At 44.9% G+C, this 12,587-nt stretch overlaps 1 protein-coding gene across 1 annotated transcript in view; it reads right to left on the bottom strand.

Annotated features, from left to right (window-relative positions):
• The window catches only part of LOC119405358 (AP-1 complex subunit mu-1), a 35,857-nt gene extending 23,662 nt beyond the window's left edge, over positions 1 to 12,195 (bottom strand). The window contains exons 1-4 of the mRNA XM_037672197.1: positions 11,978 to 12,195; positions 11,663 to 11,717; positions 4,974 to 5,130; positions 3,104 to 3,171 (exon numbers count right to left, since the gene is read on the bottom strand). Coding sequence (XP_037528125.1) covers positions 3,104 to 3,171; positions 4,974 to 5,130; positions 11,663 to 11,704 — 267 coding nt within the window. The 5' untranslated portion in view covers positions 11,705 to 11,717; positions 11,978 to 12,195. The remainder of the gene's footprint in view (positions 1 to 3,103; positions 3,172 to 4,973; positions 5,131 to 11,662; positions 11,718 to 11,977) is intronic.
• Positions 12,196 to 12,587: the final 392 nt, after the last annotated feature.

The following is a 12,587-nucleotide window of genomic DNA, read 5'->3' as shown; positions in this document are numbered from 1 at the left end:
TTGGCATCTAAGCAATTGAAAAGTTATCAATAGAAAACGCACTCGAAAGCGTGCTGGTTGGTTGCTGACAGCTTCGAGTATACACGACTGCCGCAAGGAATGTGCGTTTTACCGGTAACATAATTACAGAACTCGCGCAGTCACCTCCCTACTCATGTCAAAGAAATGTGCCCGTTCAGCATCTGCACGCACGTAGCGCTCGCACAAACAGCATCGCCCTTGACGACCTGCTCGGTCCCGAAAAGGTGGTCGATCAACCGTCCTCCTCTGGTAAGATTCCCACCGTTAAAACGTTTTTTTCCATCTCTGGGATCTTTCTAAACCTTCAGAGCAAGCGACACGTGAAGCTGCACGTGCACGGCGAGCAGAGAACAGCGCGTGCAGGGTGCCTGAACGTGCGGAGACAGCGCAGTCAAAAGGCAGGCGCGGAGAGGGGAGCGACCGGTTTTTGCTAGAAAGGCGGCGAAACGCGTGCGCCGCAGCGCCCCCTGGCCGAGCTTGGGAGGCCTATATACGGTGCGTGCGCGCTTGTGTAATCAGATGTGTTGTGACGCGTGACCGCTAGTAGTAGCCCCTTCCTAATCGTACTACGCTTTCCTGCATGACAACAGCATACTGCGCCAAAAGTAACTTAAGAAGCGCTTTGCATGCGATAGATGAAGGCCAGAAAATTTTAGAATCGCTGTCTTTTGTTGCGGTTATTTTCTTATGGTGGTGGTATTGCGGGCGCTGTTCGGGATATTTACGGCCGTGCCTGCACAATCGGGAGGTTTGCTCAAAATTCGCGAGTTTCCGCTTGCAAATCGGAGAGTTGGCCGGTTTCGGCGTACGTTGCGACGCCTAGCTCCTTCGTCAAGAACGTCCGCTTCGTTTCTTGGGGTGTTCGCCCACCTTTCATGGGACTTCATGATGGACCCGCCGCCCAAGTTTCACTCTTATTTCATAGAACATCTGATTGCGAGGACATGGCTTGCATCAGGGGCGTAGCCAGGGGGGGGGTTCAAACCCCCTGAAATTTTTCAGTTTTGCTTGCGTATATATACACGCGCACATACAAACGCACGCACGAACATACATAAAGTATGGTTGAACCCTCCCCCGAAAAAAATTTCTGCCTACGCCCCTGGCTTGCATCGACGTAGCAGGCGCGTGTTAACACAGTACAAATACGCTGCTGCCTCGAGCACAGCAGCCCGCGTGAACGCGTTGAAAAAAAAAAAAAAAAAGGAACGCGACGTCACTGCCATCTGTAATCTAAACGCGAGGGCGCCTAACGGCCTCCAAGGTTCGGGCGCACAATCTCGGTGGCAAGGTTGATGGTCGGTTGATCTTGGAGGTTGATGGCTGGTTGATCTCGGAGGCAAGGTTGATGGTCGCGCAGCACGCGTGCCCGCGCCCGCGCGAGACTGCCGCGTCTTCCCCGACAGCGCGGGCAACACTTGTTCGTACCTGTGCATGAGCGTACGTTCGTATCAAACGTCGCGGGGTGAAAATCGGTTCGCAACAACCGCACTCCAATACATTGCAGGCTAATGGGCCTTGGCCGGGACCACAGAAAAATTCGTATCATCCCGAAATACGTAAGAGCCGTGATCGTATCACCGAGGCTTTACTGTAATCATCTAAGAGGAGACGCTGCCTTTATCATCTAACCAATATATTTTAACAAAACCAAAATGGTATTCTCATGTTTGTATAATGACGCACTTTGTAATGAGAACCTATTTTAATAGTGGTTATGGTGTTTGGTAGTCTTCAGGTCTGAGGAGGCCAATGTGCACATGAGAGTCAAGCACCGGACTAAGACTGTGATGAGTGGTGTCTGAGTCCCACCCATAAATCTCAAATCCCGGCATTTATGATATCAGCCGTTGTGCTTTGTCATACTGTGGGTGCTGGAAGCTGCCGTAAGAGCCAGAAGTTCGTTATTGTTGGAGACCATTTCACTTTTCTTTGTCTTTTCTAGGAGAGAACATATCACTACTTCTCTCTACCCATAAAATTTTGGTGACCTGTATTGCATTTTGCATTTCCAAGGTGCAGTGATTCGAGGACAACTGATGGGTGCATTGCCAATAAGCACATGTTCCGTTCAAGTAAATACAGTGCAGACTCCAGACAGATACAAGCCACGTAAGACACACAAACACAATGAGGATGCCGCACAGAGGCTAGATAAACAATGCAATCATAATGATACATTTAGCATATTTTCCACTCAGTGATTGTTAACTGAGACAATGATCTTGCACACGATTGGGCAAAAGTGAGTGTGAAGAAATACATACTCTGACAGCGTACATTTATTCAGTCATTTCCGCCCAACCAGTGTACATTTTGTGAATGATGTGACACTGTCACGTAATTTGTGTGACATGAATTATGAGAAAGCGTCATGTCACATGATTCTAAGCAAAGAAATGTGCCCCTGTGATGAAATATCGGTGCACGAGCCTTACTGTCACATGCAAAAAGCATCATTCACCTCTGTCCCTAATCTTTTGTATGCATTCAAGGTCGATATGAAGCATTCTTGATGCAGCGCTAAAAGACAGACCAAGAAGGAACATTCACACAGGACGAACGCTGTCCCTTCTTCAAGAATGCATTTGTACCAACTAGCCCAACTTTCTATCCTGTTACGATATGAAGCTATTACTGCAAATACAAAGCAATCTGACGTGTGCTGCATGACCAGCATTTAAATGCCAAACCTGCCACTGCACGCATTCCACAATAACATCTGAAGTAATCATTCACACATAAAAATGTCAGTAATTTTTCTCTTCTTACTACACTCAAACCTCATTATAACAAAGTTGCATCTGCCAAGAAAATAACTTCGTTATATCCGAAAATTCGTTATAAACGTTTATTTGCAACACTAGCTATGACAAGACTATTCCTCGTTTACTTCGTTATAACCGATAATTCGTTATATCTGTGTTCGTTATAACGAGGTTTGAGTGCATGTACATTCTGCTTCACCCCTACTCATCTTAGAAAAATAGCAGTCTAACAGCTCCCAGATGGAGTTGACGCGTTGTGACTGCACGCTTTGCGCAAAAAGAGAAAGGGAAGTGAACGGAGAATGGTCACTTACAGTAACAATCTTATGAAGGAATGCAAATATGAGAGCGACGTTGGCATTCTTCTTCGAAGTCGCTACCACTGGAGAAACACCAGGTCAAGGGCAACACACAGTGTATGCATTTCCTAATGCACATTCAAATGAGAAGCTTGGTTTTCACAGAATAACGACATGGTAGAGCATCCATACACTATGTTTTATAACAACTCAATGGCTTACATATGCGTTAGTGCACATGAAAAAAAAATTATACTATGTAACACTTCATAGTCCATGATAGCTTAGCTGCCCTAACTTACTTGACGCCAACTTACTTGACAAAAAACAAGCCTGCAGTGATTCCAGGACAAGTTCTTTCCTATTTTTGCTAGGGGATGATAACAGAAAAAGCTACAGAGTGTCCCATTGTGCATGATCAGGAGACCAATGGCAGCCACCCCATGTTTCCAGTTGTTGCACAGAGTATCAGAAGGTCAACAAACATTAGTCTAAAACATTTACTTTTTAAGGCTTACACTGCCACAGCATTCAGCAACCATTACTATGTAAAAACAAAACTGATGCAATGTACTCCTCACAAACCACTTCTTGGCATTCAAGCTTTCACTGATTCAGTCAAAATTCAGGAAGTAGGAGAGTTCTACTGTCACATATGACCTATCATGGGTTCTTTGCAGGACCAAAGCCCTTCGTAGGATACCTAGCTGTAGTAGCATCTCCATCCTGTTATCAAATTTTCAAGTATTAAGTACTGTAAGCTCGTACAAAAAATTCTTCCAATTTCCTCTGAATCACAGTGCTCCATCTATACTGTGATTTGTCAAAGCTGATTGGTGCAGTGGCTCCCACTGCGCAATTAGCTTACAGAAGCTAATCAGTAATGATAACAGGCTGTTCCGGTAAGAGAGGAGGATCTGACCACTGTGCACCACTTTAACGAAGCTTTGATTCAATCTTATCTATTTACTCAGTCAGCGTTGCACAAGTGATGAGAGGAAAAGAAAAGAAGCGCCCTTCCCTCAGCATTCCTTACACTAAGTGCACTTGAAAAACATAGCAGAACCCTCGGCCGCCTTCACTTGGCCCTATCCCTTGCACAGCATGATACCCCGCCGTCCTTCTTCCAGGCCAAATAAAGATTACTATTATTATGATCTTTTACTTAATTAAACATCGAAGCACTTATTTTTTTATGCATTGCATGACCTGTTCAACTGTATTTCTAAACCTTAACTGGCACTTCCTGTACGTTTGTAAGTGTCATGCAAGTGTGTCATCAAGAGTACACTCTTACAAAGCAATTGTTCAACTGATGGGCACCAGAGAGGCTCTCAGGGTGGTGAGGCAGCCTGTTTTGTCGCTCGAGCGTGTATAGAGCGTCAGCCAAAACAAAGAAGGAAACGGCACGCCGCAATAGTGCCATTTCTGTCCCAATTTTTTCTTTCCCGCTGTGCACACTCAATGTGGATAACTTACCAGCTGCGTCAGCAGCCATGGTTGCTAGTGCTTGCATTCATATTGGGAGTGCGAAACTGGGAGATGCAACAGGTGGGACCTACAGGGAAAACAGAAGGGACCACTGTTTCTCAATATAATTTGTTTCTGGGTTAGTTCATCTTGCTAAACTGAAGAACGCACATTCGGTACGGGACATAGAAGAACACACACAGCAATATTGCAATGTAATTTAGCGCTTGCGCTGTGCTCTGTGTGGGTTTTTATGTCCCGTACTGAATTTGCATTCTTCAGTTTAGCAAGATGATACCAATCGTCCAGTCTATTTCGTTTTTTCATTCGTGTGCCCGCCTCCTGTTCTGTTCTGTAAATATGAATGCAAGCACAAGATGAAGCTTGGGGACGGCCATTCAATGATAAAGGATACAGTAGAGGTTGTTGTGCTTGATGTACATGAAGGCGATGTCCGAGTGCCGGAGGATGGGTGTCACGCATCCTTCCTCCTCCTTCTCCATGAGCAGGGTCATGAACTTGTCGATGCACGTCATGTCTATGTCTCCGCGGTAGTTGCGCGATATCAGCACCTGCGCAGAGAACGGCACGATGTAAGTCATCATTGTTAGCCAATGAAACAAGCGATTCACACACGTTGTGATGAATTCGATTAAAAACAAGCACAAATAAACCTTTAGGACTGATCGCCCTCAAGTAACAAGCAAAGGTTAAAATACATGATCACATAAAAACAAGAAAGCAACAATAATAAATCAGATATCGACTTAAAGGAGGGGGAGGAGGAAGAAACTTTATTCAGAAAAAAAAAATTTAAATGCAGGCAGTTTGGTCGGGCCCTCAGTCGAGGGCTCCGCTGGCACGAACGGCTTGCTAGGCCTGGTCAAGCAAAGCTATTTGGCTCTGCTTGTCCTCGTCCGCAAGCCATGCCTCCCACTGCCTGTGAAACGTGTGTGGTTGCTTAGTGATGTGTGGGCTGTCGATGTGTTTGGGCCTCTGGGTGCACTCCCATGATACGTGTCTGAGTGTTGGTGCTTGTGAACACCACGGACAGGTATCTTTAAATTTTGCGAGATATATTCTACTTAGATGGTACAAATTGGGAAAGCTATTGGTTTGTATGCGTCTCCAAACCCTGCTTTGTTGGCTATCCAAGTCTTTATGTGAAGGCCCATATTCCCTTCGTTGCTTCCTTTGTTGGACAAGGATATCACGCGAATTGGGAAGAGGTTCAACGTCATGGCCTGCTGTCGCTCGGTTGGTGATGCCTCGAGCTATACAATCTGCCATGGCGTTCCCCTCCAAACCTTCGTGAGCAGGACACCATATAACGTGATGATCTCCTGTTAAAAGCTGCACATGGAAACAAATTTGTGTAATTCCCATAAACTGTGTAAATTATTGTCATTCAAAGCAAACAGATGGCATGCTGAATTAGTTGGTTAAAACTGATGCTTAATGTATCTTAAACTGCTTGAGAACTGTATGTTATATACAGCATCTTGAAGGTAGGTTGCTATTCAGCATCGTTTGGGGTTCTGCAATGTGTTATGAGGCCAACCAACATCTTAATGGAAAGCAAGTGCAATGGTGTGTTGAATAATGGTGACATAATTCTGTATGTGCAATGGTGAGAGTAAGATGACTGATTTATTTTACTTTGATGAAAGAAGCAACACAACTTGTTTCATTGAAGCAAATGACTGGTCTGGAATTATGGTGAACTGGACAAACCAGGCTGATCCAAAAAGAGGCAAAATGTTACACTATCCATGTGCCATCTATCTGAAAACAGTAGTCTGCAACAGTCAAACGTTGGGAAAATTGCCATTCCGTGCGTTTATGCTTGCATCTTCAGTCGATTAGCTAAAACACCAAAGTTCCTGTCCTGGAGGACTGTGGTGAGGAACCAGCCGTCAAGAATATAATTAATTTTGATCAAACATGCCCCAAACATGCTGAAAGGGGAACCTACATACCTACCAATGAACAAAAATGTGCCTGCTAAGAGGCAAAGTTATAAGGGGAACGGAGCGAAAGGTAAGGAATAAAAAAAAGCAGAACGATGTATGCCTTCTTCTCAGTCCTTGTCCTCTGCACTGTTCCCTATCAGAGACATACATTTTATATTTTCGGTGATGCTACCGAGGACTTCTGATTTGGAGCAATTTTTGGAGCAGCAAAATTTCCGTTTTGGAGCACTTTGGAGCAGCAAAATTTTCATCTTGGAGCACTTTGGAGCAGATAATTTTGCATCTCGGAGCACTTTAGAGCAGCTAATTTTACATCCTGGAGTGCAATACAGAAGCATATTGCATTAACATTCAAGCACCTGAGTATTATTATGGGGCTCTTATGAAGGCTAGAAATATTTCGATTCATTGCAAATCTCATAGAAAAAATCATCTCAGGAGCATAGGCGTGCGCACAGGGGGGGGCAGCTCCCCCCCTAATCACCTAAGAGGGGGGGGGGGGGGCGCAAAATCTGTCCCGTACATTGACCCTTGCGATAGCAATTATATGGACACTCTCGGTGGATTTTTGCCGTCGCCGTTGCCGTAATTTTCTGTATAAAGTCCAAATTAATAACATCACCACGCGCATTCTAGCCGCGGGTAAAAGCTCGCGAGCACTGGCGACGAACGCGGCTGAAGCGGAGATTAAACTAGCCGGCCGTCTGTCTCCGCCGCACGGACAGCGCATGAGATAACATCTTCCCGCGTGCGGGCCTGCCATCGATTGCTCATCAAACAGAGAGGAAACGCCCCGCCCGTCTTTCGTAAGGAGCATGAAGGGACGCCAGGGGAGCGGAATGGGGGGGGGGGCATCGTTCGAAGGGCGCAATCGCTTGCGCGCGCGCTATCTCGAGGCATCAGGAGACGGCTCGTAAACTTGCTGTGCTCTCAACGCTTACTTCGCATTTAAAGAACTCAGAGCAAGAAAACGCTTCGGTTCCTGGAGGGGCCATATTCCCTTAAACCAGCGTTTTCTTGAGTTACGCGAGATCGGATCCAAAAGAGTTAGCTGCTAGTCTTACTTCGTTTCACAATACAATTTTTTGGAATCGCATTCATTGCTTCGCTCTTAAGCGAAACTGAGTTTTTTTAACCGTTAGCTATTGACCCCCGAAAGCGAGGGGCGGACGTGTAACATGGCGTAGCCGCTTCGCTGTGGGCCGTCAGCGACGGGCCCGCTACTGACAGCTGCGCATTTGCGGCTGCTCCGACCAGGAGATATGATTTTACTAATGAGATGACATTTTTTAAAAAGCAAGAAAAAAAATCGAATTGGAACCCTAGCACGTGAGCTCGAACGGGCAGGGCCTTTTAGGGGGTATTTACCACAGAGTGATGACAAACTCGGACGTGCTGGCGGAAGGAATTACGAAAAAGCTGTTCTGGATGAAGATGGATAAAGTATATCTGAAGAAAAGTGTCAACGCATTTCCACCGTTCGCGTGCTCTTCCATAAACGCGAAGCAAGAAAAATTCGATATTGTCCCATATATCTACTGCGAGCGATCCCAGATTTCATTCCGCGATGTCCGGAAACAGAAGTGACAGACATTTTAGCGGCACTCATGTATAGTTATTACTGAAAATAGCTTTCCTTACGTGCCGTGCGACGCTTGAAACGAGCTATCAGCCGCGTTTCTGGAACAGACGCCGTCCGCCGATGAATCGCCGTCGCACTTTCTCGCTACCGATAGGCCTAGACGTCACGAGCCTCTGCGGAGAGCGCGTTTTGCTGTCGAGCCGACTTGCAGAACAGAAGCTGCGTCGGCACCGTGCATGGCATCGTGGCTTTCGGGACGCACGCGCGAGCGCTATTTATTCAGCGGAATAATTCTTGGTCCATAATTGCGACTTTATTGGCAGCCCCAAGATCGAGCTGCACATGTTCTGACGCGCAGGCGGTGCGATTGCCGGTGATAGACGCCCCCAAACCCGAGACTTTGGCGCAGTTTGGCGCAAATTTCGTCGATATTATCAGGATGGCGCAGTAAATACAATTTGGCGCACTCTGGCGCAGTTGGCGCAGGAGTGGAATCACTGTATTTTACATCACAATAACCTTTAACGTCAACCGACTAGCTCATGTTTGTACTGAGTTGCTGAGTACTATGCAATAAGCATTCTAATGTAGGAGACACAACATTAAACTAGATCTACTATCTGATGTGTACGAGAGGAGAGAGTGTTAGGGAAAATACAAGGAGGTACCCTCAACAGGCTACCCCAACGACCAACCCACAGAAACCCCCAAGAAGATGGTCAAACTAATCTTCGTCTTTGTGACTTTTAGCACAAATTTTCCACTCTTCACAATGAAATGTCTGTTCATGATTTTCTTCAAATACTAATTTTGCAAACCCAGCAAGATATTTACTGTGATAAACCAGTAGCTATCTCAGATGAAAGAATAATTATCTGTGCAGCATGAGGTTAGATGGTTGGAGCACACAATACTATAGGAACCAGGTTTTACTTACTTCTTCTTTTTAGCTTCTAAGATTTTTCCTTTGTGCAAACAATGTATGGTGATGTTCAAAACAATAGAGTTTAGTGTAATATAAAGTAAAAATTAATGACCTATTCATAAAAGTGCTTGCATCGTTGTGAGTCTTGTGCATTCTGCTATAGATCCATATGTCAATTGTAGATTTTCGTGAAGCAGTTATTTGTCTGTTGTAGTAAGAAAAAAATAAATGCTTTTCTTAATTATATAATGAACCTACAGGAAAGATAACTGCATTTCAGGGATTGAGCAAAGAAACTGAATAATATTGCCAACTTTTCTTTAATTTGGTCTGAAAATAAATAAATTAATAAACAGCTTTAAGAGCCATGTTGCCCATTAAATATTTAATGCACTAACGAATTTAGTCGGTGTTCAAGTATGAATACTCTCTCTGATCCACAGTTACAGCTGCTGAATTTTTGCGAAGAAAAATCGGTGTGAAGAAGGGGTTTTAAAAGGACACTGAAACAGTTTTGATGATGTTTCACCATCCCACCGACTTGGTACTGTAGGTCCCTTGGATCATTAAAGGGCCAATTTAAGCAGCCTGTATACAGCGTGTAATTTTTTACAAGGTTTCAAACATTCACATCACTACATATTGCAGAATACCAACACCACGTTTTCAGCAGCCCGTGTGTTGAGACCCGGCGTTGTTTTGAAACATCACTCTATGACCTAACGTCACTCTATGACCTATCTGATTGGCTTCTGTGCATTCTTAAGAACGGAAATAATCTGGGTGGCCATATTTGGCATGACCCTTGATGGCAGAGAGATGAGCCAGTCAAACACCGAGCGTTGCCTTCACTATGTACAGCACACTGGTGGAGGATTGTGGAAGGCATAGCTTAGCACCAATCACTTGGCAAAGAAGAAAAAACACTTGGCAGGAGGCCTCTTGTTGCCCACAGCTCTCTCGATACAAGGTGTCGGTACAATTGTGGTGTGAATGATTTAATCTAATTCATCTTGAAATATTTGCGCAGGCACATGGGGACACAGAAGAGACACACACACGGGCGCTTTGCGCCCGTGTGTGTCGCTTCTGTGTCCCCGTGTGCCTGCGCAAATATTTCAAGATGAATATGTTCCAACTAGGCCGAATCGCAGTTTTAATCTAGTTGTGGCTTAATGGCTAACATAATTCTGAAAAACCATTTCAGGGACAACTTAACAGACTAAGACATCGCAGGAGCTACAACAGAAGCTGAAGCGGAGGAATCCAGATAATTTTGTCTACCACCAGCTCTTTCAACCGCACCAAAAGTCCAGTACATGGGCACCTTTAAATTACATCCCCATCAGTGTGTCGCCAAAGTGGTCGGGTATCAAGCGCAACGTCACTTTCAGCAGCAAAAAGCACAGTGTTCATGAAGCGTTGAATCTGAATTCTGAAGCTTTTAGGTGCCAAAACCACTATACAATTATGAAGCATGCTGCAGAGTAGAGGACTACAATTAATTTTTACCACCTGAGGTTATGTAATGTGTTCATAAACTTAAGTACACGAGCATGCTTGCATTTCATACCCACTGAAACGTGGCTAGGAATCAAACCTGTGACCTCCGGCTTGGCAGTGCAACAACTTAATGAGTAAGTGACCACGCCAGGTGCAAAGGTAGATACAGATTTGCACGAACACCAATCACAACTATACTTTTTGTATGTTACGTTATCCTGCAAGTTTACCGACAGTATGTGAACTAACTGTCACTTCTTTGAACAAACGGTTCCCCAGAGTTCATCCAAACACTCGGCACTCTGACAGCCAGCTTATGCCATACAGAGGATGCTAACTTATGTATGCCTCAAACGCAAATATGAAGATGGTGTACAAAGAATGTTTAAGATTAAGGTTTCATTTTGATGATGCTATCACAGATAACAGAAACCGATTCATAAGTGAACCTACTGGTCTACTCAAAGGTAATGTAGTCTTTTAAGCAATCCTTGGCATGTTTTACTCCAGTAGCGATAATATAAAGGCTTCATTTTGACCACGCTGTCACAGATAAGATGAACTAATTCACGTCAACCTACTGGTCTACACAGAGGTAATGCACTCTTAAGCAATCATTAGCATGCTTGTCAATCGGTAAATAGTTTGATTCGTTAGTGACAGTTATTCATAACAAGCTCACATGGACTGTTCGGTACGGCTCAGCGAATTTCGTTTCTTTGATTTACTGGTTTATATGGTTTCGGACCGTTGCCTGGCAACAAACAGGCGCCGGCTCACTCCGTAGAAGCCCGTCTAAACGGTGTAAGGACGGTAAACGGTGAAAGCCCGTCTAAATAGTGTGCTCTCGTATAGCTCCGTTGAGCATACGTCAGCGAGACCACGCCCACTAGAAGCACAGAAACTTCTAACGCCGCGGCCGTGCCATTCACACATCACACCGCTACGCCGCCGCAGTAATTAGAGCAGTGAAGTCAGTTGACGATGTCGATGACCAAGGCTGAAGCAGAGAAGCACCGCATGAGCACCGCACCGCATGAGCACCGTCCATACGAAAGCTCGGCAATCGGAAAAAAAAAAAAAAAAAAAACGCCGCTGACAAGGTACAAACGATTACCTACCTTGCCCTTCAGGTCCAGTATGTAAATGGCTGAAGCAGACATGGTGCCGGATTATCTGGAAAGAGATAAACAGGGAAATAAATGCGGTGTAGTACGAGAAACCGAGCGGTGGTACGCAACTCGATGCAATGCGAAAGCGAACAGCCGGCGGGCTCGGCCGCGATCACTGGAAACCCTAGCCCAATCGCGAAATCAGTGTTATAACACCTGCGCAGGCACTAGGGGGTTGCGATGAGCGAGAGTGACAGCAAATCGCGGCGTCGGTGTCAGGACACGATCGGCATCGTAAAAAAAACCTCCGGAATCGATACATACCGCTGGCGATGACCCGAACAAGCAATCGAGTGGTCCCCTTGGTCGCAGGTCCTTCACGGGGAGTGTGTTGCGTTTCTCAAACCGCATTCATGACAGCAAAACACGACGTGAAGCCGACGGGACGCTCAAACAGGGCTCTAAAGCAAATTCACCGATTCCACCAGCCGCTGCCAAAAGAGTCCGGCAACTAGCGCTGGAAGCCACTTGACTTGAGCGGCTTGGCTTGACTTCAAATGCTGCGTGTTTCGTTATCAGTTTTTTTTAGACGATTTTTAAGTAGTTTGTATGTTTAGGAGAAATATTCGTGTAATATTACTACGTACTTTTTAATAACTGCATATCCTATAAGTGGTTTATTAAAATAGTGTATTATTGGCTGTATAGAGCCATAGCGCTTCATATTTCTTCAAAATTAAAATGTTATATGTATGGTTTATTAAAATATTTTAGTTTGATTTCCGTCGAGCAAGGCCCCAGGGGTCGAGCCACCACGTTTTAAAAAAAAGAAAAACTACTTTACTTTTTTGGTGGGTGGAAAACAGCGTGTGGCATAAATACTCTAAATACCGATAAAAATCAAGAAGGTTAAAAAAAAAGAATTTGACCTCCT

This window comes from Rhipicephalus sanguineus, chromosome 9 (assembly GCF_013339695.2).
Source record: "Rhipicephalus sanguineus isolate Rsan-2018 chromosome 9, BIME_Rsan_1.4, whole genome shotgun sequence".
Classification (NCBI taxonomy): domain Eukaryota; kingdom Metazoa; phylum Arthropoda; class Arachnida; order Ixodida; family Ixodidae; genus Rhipicephalus; species Rhipicephalus sanguineus.
Note: the sequence above shows the minus strand (reverse complement) of the source record. Positions and strands in the feature narration are given on the sequence as shown.